General features: G+C 40.7%; 1 protein-coding gene across 14 annotated transcripts in view; it reads left to right on the forward strand.

Annotated features, from left to right (window-relative positions):
- The window catches only part of RBFOX1 (RNA binding protein, fox-1 homolog 1), a 1,970,253-nt gene that overhangs the window by 1,875,019 nt on the left and 68,509 nt on the right, over positions 1-26,725 (forward strand). For all 14 annotated transcript variants that reach the window (XM_019540075.1, XM_019540076.1, XM_019540072.1 and 11 more), the window contains one exon: positions 14,599-14,731. In XM_019540075.1, coding sequence (XP_019395620.1) covers positions 14,599-14,731 — 133 coding nt within the window. The remainder of the gene's footprint in view (positions 1-14,598; positions 14,732-26,725) is intronic.

Genomic DNA, 26,725 nt, shown 5'->3' on the forward strand with positions numbered 1-26,725 from the left:
CACCAGCTGGGGGGCTGTGGCTTGGGAGTGAGGGCCTGGATCTGCATCCTGGTGAGTTAAGGGGGCAGAGGGAGCTCTGATTTTCCATGATAAAAAACCTAAGATCAAAAACCAACATTTATAGGTACTTACAATTTATTTGACTATAGTGACTGAGGCACTGGTAGGCTTCCAAATTGCTTTAAAATTGTAAATATACCAATAAAACATTGCATTTAATTGATACCTGTATATAGACAGGTGTTTCATTTTAATTGTGGATTTGGGGGGTTTTATCAGAGAATATGTTTTTGGTTTTTTTTTATCAGGGAAAACCAGGATCCCCAGTGAATAATTTGGTGTGTATTCTGTCAGTTTTCAAGAGTAGCACTATAAGTAGCATTCTGGGTGTCTGTAACATTCAAAATGTTCAATTCAAAATGTTACATCTCTTCTGATTCCAGTATTGCACTATGTGGCATTATTAACATAGTATTTTTCTCTCTTTTCCCGGCATAAAGTTCTTTTAAGACTGCTTGATGTTTGCCCTTCTGCCCAGAGGTCTATTCTGTAGTGACCTCATGAATCACTGCAAGTTGTGTTGTAATATTCTACCAATGTATTCTAAGCATGTTTCCCTTTACTCCTTTGTATATAGTTGTTTAATATTTGTACTAATTTTTTAGCTAATTCATTTGAAATTTTGTAATTCTCTGACCACTCGTTATATCTGTGCCGTTCTTTGTATGCTTTCTATAATACTGCTTTCTGTAGTTTACACTCTGCTTCTATATTGACTAGTTTCTGCCCAGAAGCGTGGTCATGAAGCTGTTTTCAACCTATGAAAAGGTGATAGCATTCCTTTTTCAGTCTGATAGGTTTATTGTATTTTGGGCAATGATTTGGAAGCATAAAGCACTGTGCAGTCATACTGCAGAACAAGTCCCTGATCCATGCAAGTTGTCACTGAGATCTTGGGATCTTTTTAACCTGAAAATATTTCAAAGCCAGTGCTTCTATGAGATGAGATTTTGAATTTATTATTTTTCAGTTCCCAAAAGTGTTCTCTTGCTAGTCAGTTCAGAGCCATTTTATGTTTTCCTCCTGGCACTTTAAAATATTATACAGTTCATAACTATGTTCATATTTTTGTCCCAAATTTGTCCCAAATTTTGTCCCAATTTACTTGTACCCCCTCCAGGTCCTGGGAGTTCTGGGACATAATGTTTTGATATAACTTGGATAATAGGGCAATCCCAAAGGGAAAAAGAGACATCTACCAGTTTCCATGACATTTGTCATCCTCCAAGCATAGATGTTTTTGTGTCCAGGATTGAAAATATTTGTCCATTTTGAATTATGGATATGATTTAACTTAATGTTTTCCTTGGAATAGCCCTTAAACATTAAATTTTCATTCAAATATCTGGATCTTTATAAACTCTTAACTTTTTTGGTCTCCGTGCACTGGTCAAACTCTTAACCAGTTCAGTTACTGCCTAAGTTTTCTCAATAATATCTCATTAAACTATATGGTTAAGTTCAACTTCTACCTTATTTCTTAGGCGTAGTGGTATTCTATGTGCTGTGTACATTTCTTGCATCAGGGCTCTATAAGACCCAATCTATTAAACATGTTTTCTATGTCTTTAAAAATATTTTTTTACATTCAGGTCAGTAGGCAACTTAGACATCCATTTGAACCCCTGTATTTGAATACTGTTCTTCAACTGAAGAACACATGGGACTCCATGTTCCCTGTTTTGAAACTCCACTAAATAGTATCTGTCATCACATAATGTAGTTTGTCTTCTTGAAATGAGGTAGTTTATTCTAGCATTGAGTAGTTATTAATTATGTTCAAGTCAGGTGCATTATTGTCCAGTTCTAGTACCCATTTTGAAATTTGCCACTTATATCTAGTTCCTCTAAGCTGTCTGTTTTAGAGCCTTGTCTTATTTATCTTCTAAGAAACCCAGGGAACTGCTTCTAAACCATCATCCACAGATCTTTGTCCTCTTAGGCTGCTTGTACATGTGATGGGGGTTTAGATCCCTAAATTGAAATGGTGGCTTTTTAATTGTGATCATTAAAAACCCACGGTTTCAATTTATGGACTTGTGTCACCATTATGGTAAGGGGCCTGATCCTTTTTTTTTTCTTTCTCTGCAGAGCCTGCCTGCCTCTCCTGCAGTAGGGGAAAGAGCTGCCAGTGACCTGAGCAGCCCCTGAGCTGTGGGGTACCCTGCTCTTTACCTCTGTGGTAGTGGTGATGCCCCCAGGGCTGCCTGAGTGGGTTGCTAGTGGGTGGGTGCTGCTAGATTGCAGACAGCACCCAGCAGATCCAACTGTTTCCCAAGACTGTGTGGGGAGTAGTGCTCAGAGGGTTTCCAGTGTGTGGGCTCAAGGAAAAGTTGGATCTGGGCCAGCACCCACGTAACTAGCACCCTGCTTGGGTGGCCCCAGGGGCTGCTGCCACCACAGAAGGAAAAGAACAGCCCTCCCCTTCCTCCTCTCTGCGAAGCTCAGCTTGGCAACAGCTCGCACAGACAGGCTTCACTGGGGGGAGCGTCAAGGAGCCTGATCTTTTTTTTTTCCTGCATGGAGCCTGCCAACCTTTCCCATGGCTAAGGAGTGAACTGCTGGTGGGCCCTAAACTGTAGTGGGCCACAGACCTTGCCTCCACAGCAGCAGCAACCCCCTGGGGCCACCTGAGAAGGCAGCTAGTGGATGGCTGCTTCCACAGCTCACAGGTAGCACCCAGCCTGATCCAGCTGTTCCCTGAGCCTGAGCTGGGGCAGCACCCACCTGCTAGCAGTGCACCCAGGTGGCCCCAAGAGGCACTGCCTCCACAGAAGGAAAGACTTGGGTCCTCGGCAGCTCAGGGGCTTCTCGGTCCACTGGCAGCTCACTCAGCTGCAGGAGATGTGGGTATGCTCAATGAAAATTTAAAAAAAGAGGACCGGGCCCTCACTGCTTCTGCCTTCAGCCCTCTGCTCCCATGACAGTGGGGGGGGGGGGGATACTGTCAAAGGCTACAATGTTACAAATAACTATGTTGCAAAGGAAACTATATGCGGATGTGGTTTAATTTGCAACGTAACAAACTCATTTAAATTGTTAGAAAACCCTGCACCTGTACAGTGTGACACAGTTAAACTACAAAAACAGCTAATTTTCATCACATACAAGCACCCTTAATGCTTGTTCCTTTTGTGCTTCTTTGTAATAAAAGCTGAGCATGACATGCCTTTTTTGCAAAATACATATGTATGACTCAGCACCATTTATATTAAATGTTTTTCATTCTTTCCATATTTACTGTAGACAAATCTGGTCTCTGATACTCATTTTTATTGAATTCCAAGTATTTTGGTATTAATTTTAATGAAATACACTTTAACTCTTTCAGCATTTTCTAACATTTCCTTTTTTTGAAACAACATCTAGTGTTCTTTGCAGTGTAAAGTCCATCTCTTACAATAGCCTCACTTTGACTTTCTGACATTTTTTCAGTAATATGCAAACTCAACTACATGCCAATGTGGTTTACTTTGCAATGTAGCTAATTCATTTAAATCATTAAAAACCCCTACATGTATACAGCATGATGCATCCAAGTGATTCAGGTATCCACATTTCTTCCATTTTCCCCAGATATTTTCCTTACTCCAACATCATGTAAGAAAGGCATGACATAAAGGAGAGATAATAATTTTTTATTTTTCAGTCTTAGTCCTGGGGTAAGAGATTAATACTTTTCTGTCATATCCATTGTGGGATCCGTGTCCATTCACTCCAGTGGCATATTTGTTGGAAGGAGAAATAAAAAGAAAGGAGGTGAGAGAAGGAGGGATATGAGAAAAAAATTAAGATTAATACTATGTATACTTAGCACAGTTATGAAGAAACACTATATTTTTATGGGATACATTTCACCTTTGTTTGTCATTCCTGGAGCAGTTAAGAGTAATGGATACATAAGCTAGATACATAACTGGATAGATCATCATACCCAATGTGTCCAGTATCAATGACTCAGCCTTGGCTAGTTCAGAGGAGGTATCAAGTGGGGTTCCCCACTGTTTGTTTTTGGTATTGTTTGACTTTTTCATTCATGGTTTGGAGAGTGGGATTGAGTGCATGCATAGCAAATTTGTAGATGACACCAAGTTGGCTGGAGTTGCAGACTTGATGGAAATAACTAGGATCCCAAATGATCGGCATAAACTGGAGAAATGGTCTGTAATCAACCATATGAAATTCAACAAGGACAAGTGCAAAGTCCTACACATCGAACAAAAAAACCTGCATGCACAAATAAAGAGAAGGACATGGGGATTACAGAAGAGCATAAGCTCTTGTTGCAAAACAAGTCAATGGCATATTATTATGAGTTAAAATAGAATAATAGAAAATTAGGGTTGGAAGGGATCTTAGGATGTCATCTAGTTCAACCCTCTGCTCTAGATCATCCCAGCCAGGGCTTTGGCAAGCTGGGTCTTGAAAACCTCCAAAGATGGAGATTCCACCACCTCACTGGGTAGCCTGTTCCAGTGTTTCACTACCCTATTAGTGACAAAGTATTTTTTTTCCCCCTAATATCCAACCTAAGCCTCCCTTTCTGCAATTTGAAACCATTGTTCCTTGTGCTGTAATCTGCCACCACTGAGTCCAGCTCCATCCTCTTTGGAAACACTCTTCAAGTACTTGAAGGCTGATATTAAATTCCCCCTCAGGTTTCTCTTCTGTAGAGTAAATTAGCCCAGTTCCCTCAGCCTTTCTTCAGAAGTTATATGCCCAAGCCCCGCAAACCATTTTTGTTTCTCTTTGATGGACTCTCTCCAATGTGTCCACCTCCTTTCTATAGTGGGGGTGGAAAACTGAACACTGTACTCCAGATGTGGCCTCACCAGTGGACAATAGGGGGGGATAATTACTTCTCTCAATCTGCTGGCAATACTTCTACTAATGCAGCCCAGTATGCTGTTACCCTTCTTGGCAACAAGGGCACACGGTTGAATTTTATTAAGCTTATTGTCAACTGTAACCTCCAGATCCTTTTCTGCAGAGCTTTTGCTTAGCGAGTTCATTCTGTCCTAAGTGCAGGACTTTGTACTTGTCCTTGTTGAACCTCATGAGTTACCTTTTGGCCCAATCATCCAATTTTTTTAGGTCAAGATATTGAGCAAAACTAGTCCCCGGAGTGGGCTCAGGAGTGCTCCATTAGATACTAGTTGCCAACTAGACCTTGAGCCATTGACTACTACCCATTGAGCCACGTTATCTAGCCAGTTTTCTATCCACCTTACAGTCAATTTATCCAATCCATACTTCCTCAGTTTGCTTGCAAGAATTCTGTGGGAAGCCTTGCTAAAGTCAAGGTATATCATATCATTGCTTTTTCCACATCCACAGAGCCACTTATCTCATAATAGAAGACAGTCAGTTTGGTCAGGTATGACTTATTCTTGGTGAATCCATGCTGACTGTTCCTGATTACTTCCTTCTCCTCCAAGTTCTTAGAAATGGATTCCTTGAGGACCTGCTTCATGATTTTTCCAGGGACTGAGGTGAGGGTGACTGGTCTATACTTCCCTGGGTCCTCCTTTTCCCCTTTCTTAACTATGGGCACTATATATGCTGTTTTCCAATCATCTGGGATTGAAAGTTCACTTGTAACTCAAGGGAAGCAAATGTTACTTCTATTCCGTTCATTTTGGTCTAATCTGGATTTAACTTGAAATTTTTGTACAGCTATCTTGTATAGAAGAATTCAGTTACATTGTGCAGTGTTTTGTAAGTAACCATCTCACATAAAAAGTTAATTAATCAGGGCTGTGTCAATTTCCTTGTGCCATGTCAATTTGCAGCAAGGTAATTAATCACTAATCGCCCAGCGTGCAGCAAACTGAGGGACAATCCATGCGTCATTTATTGTATTTTTTTTCTGAAATAAATGGCACGCACAGCCATGAAGAAACGCATCTTGCCTTTCATAATATTTTTATCGACACCTTTGCATGTTGTAATAGACTGCAGCAACAAGCTGCTGTAGTTCAATGGAATATGAATATTAAAGAAACAAATGAGTGCAGATTTATAGGCCATTGCTTTTCTGTTATGTCAGTTTTGAGATTACACCAAGCAAATGAACAGTGAAAAATTACTCTTCCATGTGGAGAATGGTGATTAGACTTGTACATTAATTAGAGATTTTTGTTTTCCTTTTCAATGCATTTCAAATGAGAATGTCCTGTAAGAAACTGTTTGTCCTAAATGCAGATTTATTCATTCCTAAACAACAGTGTTTAATATTGACATGTATTTTGGCACAATGGTAAGGAAATTATTGGTTCACTAATCCCAAGTATGTGTATCAGGAATAAATATACTGTGAATGGAAGAAATGGGGGGGGGGCAAATCCTGCATCTATTTGGTACCAATGACAAAACTTCTTTTGATTAGAATAGATTCAGAATTGTATTTAGAGATAATGTTCCCACAGAATTAAAATAATTGATGTGAATCAAGAGTATTTTCAGATTGATAGTTTTCAATAATTCTGAAATGTTTTAATGTTCTCACTAAAAATGATCTAAAATAAATATTTAAAATACCTTATTTTAAGAGCTATATTGATGGAGCTTAAATATAAGCTTCAACACACTTTGGACTGCATATTTAAATGGAAAGATCTAGGGCATGGTTTGTAATGTGCTATTTATAATTCTATTTCTTATTGAATTGCAAGTTTTATTGGAAAATATATTTATTTGCTATATTTTGCCATTTAAAAAGTATTAATTCTACTGAATATTCACAAGACGGTATACATTATCATCATCATGCCCTCATTCTGTTCCTAAAAATTTCTGTCACCCTCATACTGATTATGCTATTCATCGCTTCTCATCATGTTACCTATTATACCTCTTTGTTTTTAATTTAGTGTCCAGCACTTCTGATGAATTTCCTCAACAGGAATCCTCCTAAGCCATGGGGCTAATGTAAATCTGTCCATTCCTTTTTTAATAGTTAAAATATCTTATAATAAATTAACCACAGAATGATTCAACCAAGACCTAGTATTAGCAGTCTTTATCCTAAAACATGTGAAGCATGTTAATGGGAGTTAACTTAGTAGTTGCTATGGAGGGGGAGAAGACCACTGAGGAAAAGCGATTTTCATTCATCTATTTTGATGGCATACCTTTCTTCAGGCATATGGCATTCTCATACAAATTCAAACTAGAGCACAAAAGCAAAGAATAATTGCCCATTAAAGTGGTTGTATATTTTTATGGGCCTGATACAGAATCTGCCCCCCTGTTGGTTTTTGCATCTGCTACTTTTCTGACTATCCTGAAGCTCTAAAACTTTAATACACGGTTTATAACCCTGGTTTGTGTTCTTCCTCTTGGGATCTTTGAGGCTTGAGAGATGTTGTGCAGCTAGGTTTTATTTTCCAGTGTAGATGGTGGTATTTAGTGTCTAGAAAGCATGCCAGGCAACTGTGGAGCTCATTTATTACAAAAATGTAAACAATGCTAGAACTAATTTGATACAAAAATGAATAAGAATAATAGATATGTCATATCTTTTGGGGCAAATCAAAATGTGATTAAAATTCAGCTGTGAACATCATAATGGTAAATTCTTCTCATTGTTCTCATGCTCATATTTGGTTTCCACATCTGATTAGTTCATTTAATCTCTACCCATACATAAGTATGAATTCTTTAGGTCCCTAAGCCTTTTTCAAATAAAAAGCTGTGGAACGTGCACCCAAATTCTTGTGCATTTTGCGGCAAATTTTGGGGGCTGAACGTCTTGGAAGTATTTTCTCTGTATAAGAAAAGTCTTTAAATAGTTATACTTTTTTATTATCATTTCATGTTAATTTTTGGTCTGTCAACGAGACACACTGTAAGGGTTGCTTGTACTGTGATAGTTGGGAAAGATATAATACAATCTGGTATTGCTTATGGGCTGAATTCAATTTTCATTGCAATGATACAAGCTGTTTTGCACTTTGATTCATGTTAAATAGATATGGCAAATAAGTTTTAAGGGAGACTCTTTCCAGCATATTGAAACTAATATTTCTTTTCTTTTCAAGCTGTGGCATTAAATTATTTATATACTTTTTGAACATTTCTACATTAAAGCCAACATACATACTTTCCAAGTATGATTAGAAAGTATTTATACCTTCCTTGAGCTTTCAGCTAATTCTGGCATTCCTACCAGTTGTTTCATGGCAAGATATCAAGAAGGTGATAACAAGGTCTCTTTCATTCATCTGGCAGTCACAGATTTATTGACTCTATATATCGTAAGCTGTGGTGAGATATTCTGGGCTAGGTACAGACGTTATACATAATGCATTAAGTACACAGAAAAGACTTTAAAGCTGTAACAGAACAGATATTCACAGCACTTAGAGCACTTTAAAAATGACAGAACCTGCTCTAAGCTAACCCTCGATGGAAGTGCTTTAAGTTCAATCATTTTTTTGAACATCTGTACCATATTCATTGTGCGTCAATGTAGGTTGTACTCTGCCACCATTCCAGGAGCCCCTCACCAGGTGGTTTGCTAGTCTTAGTTGGTGCTCATCTTCTGTATGTGAGCACCAGCCCAAACCTGTCCTTCCCTGGGCTTTCACACAGAGGAAACAGAAAAGGCTCTGTCTTCTCCATGCACATCCAGGCCAGGGGTTGGGGGACCGGAGCCTCTCTGCTGCATGGATCCTCTTCCCCAAGCTTTTCAGAACTTAAGAAAAAAATGAAATCATTTCTCTGTTCTGCGCCCACCTCTAAGCCCTGAATTTGATCATCTTCCATAAACTAGGATCTCCCATCCTACTCTTTCTTCCATGTGTGATCATGAATTCATCATTTGTTCAGTGTATACAGGCAACTCAAAACAGTCTCTAATCTTATGCTTGTGCTTTTACTAAGGAAATTCTAGGCTCCACCCTTTTCCATCTCTCCTTCACCCCTATTGGCTTCTCTGTAGAGAGTAATTTGAAATAAATGAACCTACCAGGACAGCTTTTTACACTGGAGCAGAATCATTTAACCTTGATGGTCCTTGATGGCTCATTGTTAGACTTTTGAAGGTGTCCCATGCTCCTGCCTAAGTGGAAAAATGTATAGAATAGATTGGCTTTATCAGACTCAGGCCAGTTTTCAGTTCAAACTGTATGTTTTAATCCAGTATGGAGCTTACAATACCAAGTGAATGTTACAGTGAAGGGTAAGATGAAAATTGTGTTCATAAAAAAGAAATGAAGTTCACAGTCTGTCACACTAAACTCTCATACAATCCCAATGTCCTTATTGTGAAAGTCGAGACATACTTCCATAGTGTTACGTATTTTGAGAGAGTGATGAATGAATTGGGCAATGCATGTGTACATAAAGGAAGACATATGAGTGCTTTCTCAAAGTGAAAATTAATTAGGCCAATTTTGTAATAAGTATGTTGTGCCAAACATAAAATGAAACATTGCCATGAAGAATTCATAGTTTAAACAGGTTTTACAGTCTTAACATGTAGATGGGTTGCTTAATAGCAGCACTTAGCACTATCTTGGGGTCAGTCTGGTTTAACTGCTAGGTTTTGTGGGGGGCAGTTGCCAATATGGGGTTTTTTTTGTTTGTTTGCATTTCCATGGCTCCCCTTAAGGTAAATGAGAACCACTGATGCAGATTTAAAGGCAGAAATTAGTCTAACTACTTAAATGTTATCAGATGCTATCCTTTATTTGTTAGTTGCATTTGTAACAAGGCCCATGTACAGTTGGTAGCCACCTGAAACAGGCATTAGGCCTGTGTGAATAAGGAAGTATTTAATTCAGATTTGGCTGATTCGGAGGATGGTGATTCAATTCAGAGATTTGGTTCACTGTCTCTGATAGATTCAGCCAAATTGGCTTTAGAAGATTCAGTGCTAATTTGGAGAGATTTGGTGATTGAGATTGGCTGGGGAAAGGTAGGCACAGCCTGGTGGCTGCCAGTTCTCCCATGGCTCCTCTGGCTGTGCTTGCCGCTCCCCAGGTTGGGGGAGCCATGGGAGAAGCCCTGCCCTGCCCAGTCCCATCCCCTGCCTGGCCCCAGCCTTGTCCCAGCACTTAAAACAAAAAATAAAAGCCCTGCACTAACTGGCTGCAGCAGCAGCAATTGGGGCCTCTGGGAGCTCATGGCAGAGCCCCACCAAGCAGCATGGGGCAGTGGAGATTGCCCTGCCATGCAGCACATCCTGGGAGCTGGGGCCACTGAGGCTGAACAGTGCTGGGCTCTGGCTGAAACACGGAGCTATCCCAGCTCCCAGATAACATGCAGCACCCTGCTGAGCTGTGCTGCACCTGCACAATGTGACACCTGCCGTGGGGGTGCCAAGCAGAGGGGGAGATCCTCACTGCCCCCCCTGCCCCATGCTGCAGGGTTGGGGAGGGCTCTGCCATGAGCCCTCAGAGGCCCCAGTCACTGCTGCCAGAGATGGGGAGTGCAGGGCTTTTTTTAAGTGCAAGGAGGCTGGGCTGGGTGAGGGATGGGGCTGGGCAAAGCAGCCATGGGGGCTTCTCCTGCAGCTTTATCTCTGCCCCAGTGGGGGGAGCCACAGGGACTATGTCCTGCTACCGTTTGCCCAGCAGGTGGGGCAGGGGCACGATGCAGGCACGGCTCAATCCGAGCGGCAGCAGGGCATAACCCCCACTCCCAGTGCTGCTATACCCACATCAGCACTGGGAGAGGGGGTTCTGACCTGCCATCACTTGCCAGCTGGCACGGGGGTCACAGGATGTGGGTGAAAAAATTCTGGGAACAGGGGTTATGCTCTGCTACCACTTGCCCCTTTGGCCTGGAGCAATCCACACCTGCATCCTGCCCCAACCCCCGCCCCGGCTGGGCAGATGGCAGCAGGGCAGCGCCCCCACTCCCAGTGCTGCCGTGCCTGCATCCCCCCTGCCCCCCTCCCTGAGTAGCATGGATCCCTGCCCCAGCTGGGCAGCTTGTCCCAGCCCCAGTCACTCCCTCCCCCACACCTCTTCCCTCCCCCAACCCCAACAGACTGACCAGCTGGAGGCAGCTGTCCAAGCTGCCTGTTTAGTCCATGGCCGAATCTCTGAAGTGGCCAAATCTTTTCTGAAGCTTCTCTGAATTGATTTGCATGCTTCAGATCAATTTGGAGGTTTTAATTGGTGTTCTGATTCTATTCAGTTTTGGAGAGGCAGTCCCCAAATCGGGTCAAATCTCCTCCAAATTGAATCAGCTGCTGAAGCTTCAGACAGCCCTACTAAGCATCCATTTTTAATGTTTCCAGTACTGTTTTCCTTACCATTAGTTATATATCAGTCCCAATTGGGGACTGCTGATCTTTTGGGTCACTATTCAGGCTGGTCAGCAATACTTTTCCTGGCCATATTCTGCAGTCTGCTCTTCCCTTTTAATGAACATCTTATCAACACTAGGCTTTTTAAATTAAATTTTAGCATGTCTAGCTAATGCAGGAGTAAATTCTAGTATAGAGCAAATGGAGATGTTGCTTTCTAGGCATGATTAACTATAGAGTGAACCTATGGGAGCCTCTTACTGCAGGTGGCTTGAGGTGTTGAACATAGCAATTAACATATTTATATTCTTTCCACAGTAATATGTATAGTTAGTAAAACCTGTTTAAATATGATTATAAATTCTGGTGTATAAATCACCTAATTGTAGTCAAAAGACGTTTTCTGAGGAAATACTGAAAAGCTGATGCTGAATGCACAGTGAAACGGAGAGGACAAGATATTTGTTCAAGTGGCACAGGTAAGACTCCTTCATACTCTACCCAGGGGCAGAGATGGGCAGTGATCAGGTGGTGCCCTAGCTCCAGACTTCCCACAATTACTGCCCAGTTACATAATGGATCGGATGTAGCACCCATTAAGTATGTGGTAGATATTCTTACTGGGGTGGCCAAAAGTTCTGGTAGGCACTCTATTTCCTCTAATTTAATACAACTCTACGTCACCCTTTACTTTACCATTGCTTGTAACAAGTAACCAAATTCTGAGTATCTTGGCGGTTCTTTGCAGATGAAGATGTTAGGAAGGGCGCTGTCCATGCCGGTTGCAGGCCCACTACTGAATCATCTGTCCAACTGCAGGGAGATAAATCCTACTGCAGCATTTTAAAATGTATGGCTGATTGCTGCTAGATGTGGGTGTATTTTTCCTCCTACTCCTTTTCTCCACGATGCTGGCACTGAGCTGACATACAAAGAAGGCTGTTGCTTTTTTGATTTGGAGCCGGTAGGCATCACAATCTGCAGCCTGTGCTTCCCACAGTTTGTGAAAAAGGACCTCTTCAGAGTGTCCCTGAGGTGCTTGCATGGGGCCCCTCTGTCACATGGCCACATTGTCAGTTCCTCATACAGTGCAGCATTTGGTAGGTGGTTGTTATCTATCTGGGCCACGTTGCCTGCCCGCTGCAGCTGAGTCTGCCAGAGAATTGCCTCAGTACTGGTGGTATTGCCTCTTTATGGCAAGTTCAGGATCTAGCCTCCCATATTCTCCTGTTTCATGTTATGTTCTATAGTCAAATCTATTTTATACATGATCATTAATGGATACTTAAACAAGGGGAAGCAGAAGGAAGGAAAATCTCTTGTTTGAAATAATAAATCATGAGTCTAACTGGTGTGATGGATGTGTGCGTGTTTCCAGTAATGAATGAAATTCCAGAGAGAGAAAAGGCATTTTTATCTTTCCCAGCAAAAGCATCCTTGCACCACATTCTATGGTCCCCATATTTCTTTGTTTTAAAGTCGTCTCATATGCAGTCTGTTGAAGACAGAACAGAAATATATTAAACCTTGTAAATGCATCCCACTCATTTTGAAACATATATTTTTATAGTAGCAGAAAGAGGAATAAAACTGGATATGGGATTTGCACTTTTAAAAGAATGTTCTCCTTTCACTATATTGCTACCATTCTGTTTCATGTTTTATCTCAAACATCTAAATCCTGGCAGAATTACTGTAAGATCTGCTTGTCACTGAGAGAGATCCTGTAAAGCCTGCAAGGTACTACAGCAAAGTGATAATGGATAGGTCACCATAATTACAGTGTATTCACTCAGACAGGCAGCTAGCTGTTTTACAAATTGTGTGGTGTTAATTTCCTTCATTTCAAATTCAGTGTTTCTTTTAAAACTGATGAAAAACATTTGTGGATTCACGTCCATTCATGTGTCAGCTTTAAAACAGTAAGCATTTGATATATTTGCCCCGATTTATTTGCTGTTTAGCTCTGGTTACTGTGGTAAAATCTGTTTATTCACTTTTTTATTTACATATTGACAAAAAATCCATCCAGGTTTAACATCACTGAAGCCATTTGAGGTAAACCAGTGCTGAATTTATGTCACTGTACATCAACAATAACTCGTGTTATGTAATGGAACACACCAGTCAAACAACTAGAAAAGAAAATAAAGCTGAAAAGTATATTCACTTTCTTTCTTCGCTGATAAAGTTTATTCAGAGTAGCTATAGACATTTAAAATAAGAAACTTTTTATAGTACCATTTCCCTTTTAATAGTACCTTTTCCCCAACACTTACATGTGGACTCACCACAGTTCAGTTTCCGATGCAAATCTGTTTGAGTGATAATTAATATTCAAATATAGGTAAAACAAAAGTGGAGTGGAGTGATTTCCATGTTCCTGCTTGAGTTCATGTCTTTCTTATGAGCTAAACTGATAAAAGTGGGTCTGATCATTATCTCAGCTCAAATAAATACTTACAAATCATATAACTTTTGTCTTTGAGCATAATAAACAGAAGCAAAAGCAGATATAGAATATAGATATCAAATATCAAATATAGAATGTCTTCTACATCTCCCAAAGGGGAGCTGTAGAAGGGTTTAGCTTCCTGCCTTACTTCTTTTCCCATGTCACTCATTCCCAGATAGTAATTGAAGTGTCCAGGAGAAATCAAGTGTTCTTACAGTGACATAACAAAGGTAGCAGGAAATGGTGATGGGAGGGGGAAAGCTGCCTGCAGTCTCCGGAGCTCCAGCCAGGGAGCAGAGGGAGGGGCCAGTCCTGCTGTGGAGCAAAGAGCCCCACCCAGACCAGAGAGCGTGCTGGGGAAGTCTGATACTACATTGAGCCAGGTTTACCTCAAACCGGTTTCAGCCATTCTCAAACGGGTTCATGTGCACTGAACATCTGTTCTGTTACAGGTTTAAACCAGTTTCTGATCACTTAAACTGGTTTATGTGTGATGTCTGTCCCTAGCCTAAAAGTGTCCTTCTCAGGGATAAAACAGGATGAGTTTGTCCTAAGAAAAATACAGCCAAAAATCAGGAGGGTATTTTTAAACTCCATACCCACTTTGTTGCTTCTTCTTAGAATGTAAAGATTTTATATTGAAAATATGGCCTTTTGTCAAGAGAACAACATTTTGCTTGGTTTGCATCTTCTCCGTGCCAATTACTGACAAGCTTGAATACACACGCAAAGAAGTTGTTATATTTTCAGTATGTGATCTTTTTTTGAATTGACACAATCAGATTTACAGTATTTCTTCGTGTTTCTTTTGTGTTTCCCCTAGTGCCAGGATTCCCTTACCCTGCTGCAACTGCAGCTGCTGCTTACAGAGGTGCACATCTAAGAGGCCGAGGACGCACAGTGTACAACACGTTTCGTGCAGCAGCTCCCCCTCCTCCAATTCCAGCCTATGGCGGGTAAGTGGATCAGTCTCTTTACCTATTACCATATATCCCCAAAGGCTACAAACTGTTTGTGAGTGCAGTGCATGCTGGTCTTGTCTCACTACAGAAACCAACACAGCATGCAACCAATCCAAGTGCCTGAAGTGGTGCACCTTGCACAGAGTATTGAAAAATGACTGTAATTTGTACTGTCATGGTTGGTGGCGTTAAGCATTTTATATGTCACACATTGTTATGTAAATTCTCATAGAAACTGAATGCTATAACATACAGAAACTGTTACAGCTAAAAATGTATTTTTGATGATTGGAAACATCTGGTTATTAAGGAGGTTGGATGAAGTTAACTTTTTCCCCCCAAATCACTGACTGAATGTTATCTCAAGAATCCTAGGGTTCTTCTTCTTCTTCTTTTAGTGTGCACACAAATTCAGTATTATTACATGTTTTATTTACTGACAACTCTTCAAAAGTCAGAAACTAGACTGCTTCTTTCAGGTTGAAATGCTTCCTTCTTCACTCAGTGATAGTTGGTAGGTTTAAAGCATATCTATTGGACCTGATCCAAAATGACTAAAAACAAATGTCCAAAGTAAAGAACAAAATAAGTCAGCATATAGTATGAATTTTTTAAAAAAACTTCCCTGACAAAATTAGGAAACCATTTTAATATTAAAAATAAATATGTATTTATGGAGGATATGGAGCTAACATCTCTTTGTAGTCCTACAGATGCTGAAACAGAGGTCCTTGTAAATTGTTTGTAATCCTTGATATAAGTTACTTACATTAAGACCTCCCTGAAGTGCTGAAACAACACTTTAACAGCACACTTTAAGAAAAGGACACAGTAGAAATACCTCTCCTTTATTTTGTAATTTCCCCACTGGCTTGTATTTCTGTCTTATAGTAGCCTTACTTTCCCTTTAAGCATGTATCCATTCAGTCAAAAAGGCAGACATTTTTCTAGAAAGCACAAGTACCCTTAGTCTGCTTCTGAACTTCTTGTTTTTGCTGGCTGCATTGCCTATCCCCTCAAAATCGGGCAGTACTTGTGAGTTTTGTTAATTTTCCTACCCTATTCAAGTTCCCACATATCTGAATGCTTTGGAGTAAATCATGTTTCTCAGAACTACTGCATTTACCTTAATCCAAGATGACACTGAATTTTAGATCACCACCCCCCCACTCCATCTCAGGAACTACACTCTGTATATGGAACATTTATAATTTAGTTACAATTATCCATGTGTACAATCTCATTATTGGGATTCTCTGCCCCCCATCCCTGCAACATAATCCCTGACTACTGAGGTGAGGAAAGCATGGCAGGGGATCAGGTGATGGCGGGGTGGGTAGGGCAGTAGGCATTGAGGTAGGTGCTGGAGGGACAGGCACTGGAGGAGCCCAGAGGCAGGGCAGATGGTAGGGAAGGCAATGGGACAGTAGGAGATGGTAAGATGGTGGGGGAGAAAAGTTGACCCCTGCCCTTTACCTCCCCCCCACAAACATGCACTTTGACCCCTGGTTCCTGTCCCCCACATCACTTTCTCCCCCTTGTGCCTGTCACCCAGAGCCTTGGGCTTCCCCTTCTCCCTGTCTCCTCCCCCTACAATTTGGGCCCAGCTGGAGTTACTGCCTCCACTGCTGCTGTTGGGCCAGGCTGGAGCCAAAGAAAATATATGTAGGGCTGGAGCTTGTCAGCACCAGAGTAAAGATAAGCAACTGGGGGGGGCGGGGAGAGGACGGGTGCAGAGGGTGTGGGGAAGGGAAATGGGGAAAGAGGTGACAGATAGGATGGGGGGGCAGAAGCTGTGGAGGGGGTGAAGTACAGTGGCAAGCAGAAACTGTGGCCCCAGCCCAGACCCTGGATTAGGGTCAAAGTAGCAGCAACTCCCTGTCATTCTTCCTCTTCCTCCCCCCACCAGCTACTTAGTTCAAAGACAAGGCACTGTTTTTTCCTAATTAAATGGGGCTGGGGGACTCATTTTGGAATCAAGTACATATGGTATTATTTAAGGGAGTTGTGTCAAAATCATCCTGGCCCCAGGCTCCCTGTGGGCTGGATCTGGACCAGGCAGTGGCAGGGTCAGTGGTGGAGGTGGTGGCAGACTGAGTAGGGCTGTGTTGACGCAGCCCTTGCTCCACCCATCAGCCATAAATAGCCATGCCCAACAGGACCTTTTCTCCTGGATTCTGTGGCAGGCCTGCCATATGGTCAATTCCTTTACTTGCCATATGTTTGACACCCCTAATTTAAGGCACTGTTCAATCTCACTGATGGTCTCTTGATGGCTGCAAATAGATGTCACATTTGTTCTAGGAGAAAGCTTTTTCCCCAGAATTGTACAAAGGTATAATTCCATCATCCCACTTCAATTTTCTCTGAAGTATTCTAGATACAATATACCAATACTTTATCCTGGGATTTCATAAGTTTCATAGACATTAGGGCTGGAAGGGACCTCCTTAGATCATTGGAACTAACCCCCTGCCCAAAAGGCAGGAAGTCAGCTGGGGTCAGATAACCCCAGCATATTCTGTTGTATGTCTGAATGGTTACTGCAGTTCATTTCAGGGACAAACCTATCAGGCTGCATGCTCTTTCTGGCCCGCTACTTGGAAGGAGCAGCAATGCAGCTTGGATTGGTGATGTGTGTAAGTATCTGTGCCACTTCTGTTTTTAACCAGCTCAAAACCTGGGACAATCAGTCCCAGGTCCAATGAGGCATCTTCTTACAGCCTCCGTTAGTTATCTTAATTTCTCATGTTTTAAGTTTCCTTTGGATGCATCTGCCTGAGACATTTACTGCACAGTTGACTAATTAATTGCACAGTAAAAAAACTCAGCTTCTATATGAGTACTCCTATTAGGGCACATGAAACTAATAAAGTCCACAGGAGGGTAGTACTTGTAAATAACAGTTGCTACCCTGCTGTGGAGTTTTTTCATGCACAGCAGTGCGTGTGTAAATAGTGACCCAGTTGGTTGGGGCATGAAGGTGCTGTCAGCTGGCCCTAGACTGAAGCACCTTCATGCCCCAACCAGCCCCTCTGCAGTACAGTGATCCTGGTTGGAGCAATCCTGGCTGGCAGGCTGACATCCAGACCCCGTGCTAGCTGCGGCTGCTTTGACCTGGCTCAGTGGGCTGAGGTCTGGGTGCACATGTAAACCACACACACAGGAGCTTCCCGGGAGCAATAAACTCTGGAGCAATAAGCTCCACAGTTTATTGCTGTTCATTAATGGCATGTGTAGCTGCACCCTTTGTGACTGTTAGAAACCTAATTTGGGAAAAGAAAAGAAAGTATATGATAACTTATAAAACAAGATGGCTTCTTCTCAGAGGTACCAGCGTGATGCATGGATTTTTATGATCCCTAACTATATGAAAAATTAATCTGAAGTTCTGATCCTTTAAAAAGGTAGTAACTTGGGAAGCCCCAACAGCTGAATGACTACTTGAAATGCATGCCTCGTAATTTAAATATGTATACAAACATGCAAATGTTCCCAATATCCTACTATATATTTTGCAATGTAAGCTATAACCTTAGCTCTACAATTTTAAGCTTTCTTAAGTATTACATGATAAAGACTGCATCTGGTAGAAGACACTAGATCATTGCCCTTCCCTAGTTAATTGAGTTACATAATAAATATTTAAATTCCAAGTTTGTTTCCGATTGTAACACGGGAAAGTTAAGAATAAACTTACATCTGAAAGTGACTTTTAGCCTTAACTATAATGATTGCTAGGTATGATTGCTATAATATAGATTGGCTAGTACTTGGCAGCAGAATAATTGAATTTTGAAGTGTATTACAATATCTTCATTGCAAAACTTCTTTACAAATAGGTTCTGGATAGATTCAGAACTATTCTCTGGGATGCTTGAGGTCAGTTATGCTGCAGGGGTCTCTTGTTATACAGCATGACAGTTAGAAACATTTGAGTGGGCAGGAAGAGATCTCTTTCTTCCACCTTGCAAGCTTATTGATTCATAGACTTTCATTAAGGCTGGTATCTGTGAAGGCAAGAAGTGCTGTGATGGGGTCAGAAAGATGTTACTTACTTCTTCGTAGTCTGTCAGATTCTTAACTGGCTTCGATGATTGCTGATGAAGTGTCAAAGGTTAACCTCTACCAGCTGTTGTGGACTCAAATACAATTTGTCTTGTCAACACTAGACTTTTTAAATGTATTAATTAAAATATGCAAATGAATTCAAAATAAGCCTTTGCAATATACTTTAGAGAGGCCCATACATACATTTAACTTTTGCATGCACCCGTCACCAAAAAGTGACCATTTCTGATTTGTTTGTCTATTGTTCTTAGTTTAAAGTGAAACCATCATGTACATGTTACTTCTACTAGGAAGACAGAGTGGGGATAAAGAAATGTCAGGTAAACTTTCTTCAGATATCAGAGTGGAAACTGATTTCCTACAGTAGACAGAACTAGCAGAGCCATCAGGGGAAAGTGGTTCTAGAATTACTGTCTGAATAAGAGTTTATGCAGCTGCCAAACAAGTAGGTATGATGACAGTGGACATTTCATTTTTTTCTTGGCACTTCAACATATGAATTATGATTTGCAACACAGTGGCTATTTCCATTGACTTAAACAGGAACTATTGGTGCTCAAACAGTTCAGCCGCAGACAGACGTTCATTTGAAGGCATGATGGGATCTGATTCCTGATCCCAGTAGTCATGCCTCTGGCCGTGGTGCATGGCAGGAGGCACAACATGATCTGAGGCTCTCCCTGCACTGGCAGGTTGGGATCCCAACAATTACTGGGTCATCGGCTGTCACTGAGGATCCATGGGACTGTTGGGGCCCACAGACTGTCCCTGGAGTCCACCAACAATCAGCTGGTTGGCAGGAGATTGGGACTGCCCCACAGTTTGAGCCTAGGAAAGTTCTGATCTGCTATGATCAGCTGATTGGGACTGCCTTAGGGCTTGAGCCCCAGACCAGGGCAGTCCAGTGTGCAGTCAGCTGGCAAAAACCTTGCCAGCTGACAATCAGCTGATCAGGATGGCCCCAAGGTTTGAACCCTGAAGTCATCCTATCTGCCGTCAGTGGGCAAGGACCACCCCAGGATTCAAATCCCAAGGTGGTCCCTGCCAATTAATGATCAGCTGATCGGGACTGCTGCTGGGATCGAGCCCTGGGTTGCTCCTGTTGCACATCCATTTTGAGGTGCAAAGGACACCAGGTACAAAGTCATTACACATATTTTGTGTGATCACTCAGTAGCTGGTGTCCTTTTTTATTGTGCCATTAATCACCTGGATGTGTGGCCAGTTTGCACTAAGTTGCGATTAACTGTTTAATCACATCTTAAGTGTAATGTCTGCCTGGGGCCTTCTAAACATCAGGTTTTATTATTTTAGTTGTCTGCCACAGTGGACTTATGTTTCTCTGTCCTTCCATTCATCATGCAACACTTATGCCTATGTTAGAAAATACACCCACGCTTAGTTATTAGAGTACTTTTTCTTCATAGTTACTGCATACACGGAACAGAACCTTTCTCTGTTTCTGTAGTGTGGTATCCTTATTTGCCAAAGCCTCATGCTGTTAGTAGATATTTTTGTGCCAAATAAATGAGAGAGAGAGAATTTCAAGGAAAAAAGCTGGAGAAAATTTGAGTGTCTTCAGCTGTTCTTTTCTTTTCATTCATGCTTTTTTGTTTTGTTGTTTGTGAAGAAAAAAAACAACAACCCCTCCCCCCAAAAACCCCCCACAAAAAAACCCCCAAACTCTCAGTGTAGGCAGTAAGATAATGCCAAAGTACAATGCCAGGAAACTGTACAGTGGAAGCTCACTGCCAAATAGCCAGCTTTCTGGACCCCATTCCCAGACTGGCAAAAGTATTTTAGAGTTCAACTGTAGCAAAGACTTAGAGGAAGGATGCTGAGGAAGGGATACATAGAGTGAGTACTTGAATGAATCAGATAGATGCCAATCTCCAAGCACAGCAATACAGAAGGGAGGAGAGAAGTAGGAAAGAGTTTAATTAGTCCCCAAGAACCACCTGTTTTGCTCCCACCCTGTGTAGTTCCCATTGTGCTTATAGATGCTTTTCCCCTAAGACACATGAACAAATGAAACTAGCTCCCCAACTGATTTCTCTCCTGTGACAAGGACTTACTAAGCTCCCTTACCTAAAGTCCATGGCTGGCAAGTCATCTGCTCCTACACCTATCCAAAGCCAGCCTTAGGGGTAGGCAATGAGTGTGACCACCCAGAACACTGTGGTCAGGTGGTGCCACAAACACACACACACGGATGAACAGCCTGTGCTCACAGCAGTGCTCTCTCCCTACCATGCCATGGCCAATCCCTGTCCCTGGCAGGAGCAGTGCCAAACCCACCCCTCACCATCAGCCACTGCTCAGGAGAAGACGAGCCAGACAGGGTGAGCAGCAGCAGTGCCTACCTGCCTGCCTGGTGCACCATGCCACTCTGCCTCCCCATAAAACTGCACCCTGTGCCACTGCCTGCCTGCCTCTGCCTGTAGCAGTGCCGCTGGATTGGGAGAGGTGTCAGGGGGTGATGCCAAAATACAAGTTGGTCCAAGGTGCCGTTTTTCCTAAGGCTGGCTCTGCACATATCCCTTTTCTCTTTGAATTCCTTCATATTAACTGTTTGTTGTTTTTAAACTGGGTAAGATATTGACCTTTAGGAAAGGATCTGTATATTTTCTAAAAGTTAGAACCCTGCTTGCTTCTGGAGACTGAGCCTGATGTTTGCATTTCAGTTTCTGTACCTTTTATAGTGCAGAAAAGGCCGTGCTACATTATTAGCAAGATTCATGTCGTATTATTATAAATTGACCAGAAGTGATACCCAGAATGTCAAAAACCAATTATTTTTCATGACTTAACAAACAAGAAGTTTTTCTATTAATTAAAGAACAGCCTAATTCTCATGTGAAAGAGTTTTTAATTAGTTATACCTAGTTATGCCTCCTGAGCTCCAGGTTCATTTTTAAGATGGATAATTTTAATTTTTAAAAAGGTGCAGTATTCTGTGATTTATATCCAATCACAAGAGAAAGAACTATATACTGACCAGGTAGAAATAAAAATAAATTTAAAGGATTAAGATTCACTGTGCAAGCATATACAAAAGATCATGTATTTTCTAATGAAATAACATGATTATTAGAAATGTAGTTATTTTAACCCTTACAAAAGAGGTTGTTCCAATTCTTCATATGAGTTATGAAATAGTTTGCTGGTCTGATAATGTTAACCCAGCAGAGGACATTTGCCTTGAGTACCAAGCCCACCTAATTTCTCAACCCCAGAAACTCTCTGGGATTAGTGTGCATGAGAGAGGCAGAAAGGTAGAGGGGCAAACATAAAAGTAAGAGAACTGCATAAGAGTAAATAAGAGCAATAAAGGCAATGGAGACATTTGTAAAATACTTGGAAAAATATATATATGCATATACTTTTTTCGAAAAGACTGTCTATCCCTTCATTCCAGAGATCTAAAAATAATTGTTTTGTAATGTGCAGCAGCCCTTCTCGCTTTGTAACGTAGCAAATTGTACCAAACATTATATATTGTTAAAATATCAGGGTTGAGAAGGTAGAAAAACAGTTTTTTCCAACAAGTTAGATTATTTTTTATAGATGTTTCTTATGTTGTTTGGTATTCTGTAGAATTCTATCCTATATCAGAATAATTTACAAAGTACCACCTTCTAGTTTTGGTTCCAAATACAAAACTTAATTTAACTCTCTGATTTCCCATTCAAGATATATAATACCATAAAAAGGAACCATATTTTATTTAGTTATGTTATTGATAGTGTTTTCATATAGGTTTTTCTCCATATTCACATAAACTCCCATTCAGAAAATCCACTTTCCTTGTATGAACGCAAATGTTGAAAGAAAATGCCTTACCAACCCACGGCAATAAAGTGACCTTCAGCTTTCTTTTTCTGCTGTGATGCCCTCAATTAATTCCCTGAAGCAGACAAATAATTTGTTTATAACATAAATTCTTGCCACTGAATGGGAATATAGGAAATGATTTTCCCATCTATTTTCCTCATCTATAGGAACCAGTCAGTATTGGCCAAAATAACTTATAAAAAAAATGGTCACAACTTTATTGTTAAAACTTTCCAAACAAGTGGTTTCAATTCTGTATTTCTTCCACCAGTGAAAATGGAAAAATGTAATTACTGTGTTGTCTGTGCCACTTACCATTTGTTTGGTAGCACCTATGAAATGACATTTTAACTGCTTTAAAGTAGAGGTTAAATTTCCAGAATGTGCAGATGTAACACTTAGATAGTAACAGCTTGTACAGGTATCCTTTTCTAGAGATATAAATGTTATGTCTGACTGTTCCCATTCTGTTAGCTGTTTGATGGCCCATATGAAGTTAACCAGTGGGTTCATGAAAAAGGACAAAGGCTGAATGACCATATTTCAGGATAGGAAATAAGACTTTTCTCACTTAGAAGACATGTATAGTTGGCATAAAACATCCTTCTGCCTGTGTTCAAGTCCACTTGCTGTAGTCTAGCTATGTAATGCTATGGAGGACTTCTGACACTGCCCAGAAAATGACCAGCCTGGTCAGGGCAGAGTTGAGTAGTGGATCACTATGGCCCTTCTCCCTTCATGCCAAAAACTCCTGAAAAAACAGCATTCTGCACCTTATTTACAAATATAAAGCTCTTTAACTGCTCTTCCCTAGCAATCCTGTAGGCAATCCCATTTTGTGTTCCCCATGGTTGTGTCTCCCTGTGTTAATACTGGAGAACAGAAACTCTGCCTCATACTGAATCAGTGTTTAGGCTTATAATTTTATCCTAAGGTTTTGAATAAATTCATGGCCTCATAAACGTAATTGAAAGAAATAACTATCTCAACATGGGAGTCGAGGTATCCACTAAGCTTAAATCTAGTCCTGCCAGTTCCCCATTGAGACATATGGACAGAGAAGCATAGGACAGGGTTCACTGCCACTGCCATCCCTTCACAGGGACAGAAAAGTTAGTGTCTTCATGACCTCTCCTTAAGAGGTCTAAATTCCATTTTTTTAAAGTATTTTAGAATGACCAGAAATAGTTTTCTTTTACTGGTATCAGATGAAACCTGTCTAAAATGTTCTGATAAAACTCTTACATCTGCACACTCCTATAATGGTATATATGGAACAAAACCAGTGTACCTTTAACCCTTCTTCATTCAGTGTTAAATTACAAGAGTTGTGCTTACTAGGCCTGTGCAAATAGGGAAGTATTCTATTTGGATTTGAATTCAGCCAGTTGGGAGGACAATGATTTGATTCAGAGATTGAGATCACTGTCTTGAATCCATTTAGCCAAATTGGCTTTGGAAGATTCAGCACTGATTCAGAGAGATTCGGAGATTCAGCCATAGACTATAATGGGGAATCACTGAAATACCTATAGCTTTGTCATTTGGGGGCAGATTTAGATGAAAACGTCAGGAATTAAGCCTGCCAGGTTTCAAGGATATAAGTGCAGGGGTTTCTGGGAAACTGCACCTCAAGCCTTTGAAAGCAAAACTCATTATGTGTGACTTTGTATGTATGTTAAGGTGCAGCAGGATGAAACCAGCAGGGATGGTAGTCTGTAACAGGGAGCCTTCCTGGTGCTCAGGCAGAAACAGCTCACAAAAGGGACAGAAAGGCTACAGACAGAGGGTTATGTGCTGTTTCTGTGTCCCTTCCCCAGAGCACTGTGATTAGAAGGGGACTCAGGGAAAGATCACAGTCACTGGACAGCTACACGTCAGTCTTTCCCCGCCTGCTCTCCCTCCCTCTTCTCAGTTTCTGTTCCCCTGAAAGACTGCCTTCTGAATCTCCAAATATTTTTCTGAATCTTTTCTGAATCAATTTGGAGGCTCCAAACCAATCTAGTGGGGTTTTTTTGGTCTCTTGATTTGATTCAGATTTGGTGATTTGGCCTCTGAATTGGGCTGAATTTTATCCTAATCGAATCAGCAACCAAAGCTTCGCACACCCCTATAGCTTACCTGTGTCACTATAGGAGTTTGCAGATGAAGCATTAAAATCACTACAGGCAATTCCACCTATGCTTTTAAAGCTCTTGAAGATTACATCTGCCCACTAGGAAGACCTGGGTCCTAGCAAGATCTTCAGCAAAACAAGGGACACAAGATTTGATACTCTAGAGGTATCAATGGAATAAAACATTGTTCAGAAACCTTTTAATAGCTTTGTTATACAGCATAAAAATTAAAAAAGGTAGCATCTAATTTTTCTTGTCTTCACCCAGTCACCTTAAAGGTTCAGAGGGCATTTTTGAAGTCAGCCATGCCACTACACATCCTCCTTTTTCTCCTCATACACAATTTACAAAACAGCAGCAAGAGGAAATCCCGTAGTAGATGAGAGCACTGATCCAGCTATGATGATTGTACCTTCCTTTGAAGCATCAGGAAATGATAAGAATCCCCATAATGGGCTATTAGGGAATAACATAACCATAGGGGGTTCTTTTTACTAAACAGCAATCTGTTAGTGACTAGTTTTTCTAGCTACTAAAGCTCTAGTTTTTCTATACTACATTTATGTGGCAATATCTAAATTAAATTGGATATGATTATACTATGTCATTTATATATGATCATGCCATATATGTATATGTGTGTGTGTGTGTGTATAGAGAGAGATAGACATAGATATATACATATTATAGATAGGTAGATAATGTATATGTATATGTGTAGAGAGAGAGAGTGAGGGTATAGTTATAGTTATGTCCAATTTAATGTGGGTGTTGCCATTATATAGTCCAAATTTTCTTTTTTTTAATTTCTGCTATCAACATTTCTGTCATGTAGCCAAAATATGTTTCTGAAATCTGAAGTCTTGATTCTTCACTTTGAAACTCAAGCAGAATTAAGAGATGGCGCCACAGGGAATGTTTATGGGTTTCTGATCCAAAGTTCTTACTTTACAGCAGTGATGTAAGTTTCCCTTCGGACCTTATGCCAATGAAGCATTAAGCAGTATGGAGTGATGCTTATGCATCTCAGTAAGATCAAGAAGGTTTGAAGTTTGGGTTGTAGATTTTGTGCTTGCTTTCTTTTCACTAAAGAAAAAGACATTTTTTTCTTGCAATGAAAATGTAATTTTTTCAGGTGATTATAGAATGCAACTGAAAATTAGCTAAGTTAACATCACAAAATCTATAATTCACTCATACTTTAACCAGAGGCAATCATCCCAATTGAGGAAGAGGCCAAGGTGCAGGCTTCAGTTGTTTCCCAAGTGCCACTTCAGCCATTTTAATGTAGTCATGTTTTTCCAATGGAAATCCATCAAAATCTTTGAAGTTCATTTGGAATTGAATTAGGAATTAGTACTGATTTCACACTGTTACATTCTGTGCTGTCTGTAGCTTCAGCATATTCTTCATGCTTCATGAGCTCCATGAGCTTGAGTTATTGTAATATAATGGAGGTTAACAAAGGTATTTCTCACTACCAACAGCATGCTCACTACCAGAAAGAAAAGGGGGTAAGCATTTAATCATACATGCAAAAGAAAAGCACTACTGCTGCTGCTGAACATCCAGGCATAGTGCCCCATGAACAGGTTGAATAGACCAGGCTGTCCTTATAATGACATAATCATCATAATAAATATATAATTAATAAAGTGTTAATAATTAAATAATTAATGATTATAATAATTAAATAAATATAATAATAAATGATCATTAAATATAAATAATTATAATAAATAATCATCATTGCCCTTAATTAGTATCATGGAAGTCAAAATGAAAATAAGAGCTATGTTACTATAACTTGGTTGGTAACTTTGCACAAAAAGTGAATAGCTGAGCCAAAAAACTAGGGAGGAGTATAAAGGTATTGCTCGGGCATTCAGGGATGAAGTCATGAAGGTCGAAGCACAATTGGAGTTGCAGCTAGCGGGGGACATGAAGGATAGCAAGAAGGCTTTCT

This window comes from Crocodylus porosus, unplaced genomic scaffold (assembly GCF_001723895.1).
Source record: "Crocodylus porosus isolate Cpor-Errol unplaced genomic scaffold, CroPor_comp1, whole genome shotgun sequence".
In the NCBI taxonomy this organism is placed as follows: domain Eukaryota; kingdom Metazoa; phylum Chordata; order Crocodylia; family Crocodylidae; genus Crocodylus; species Crocodylus porosus.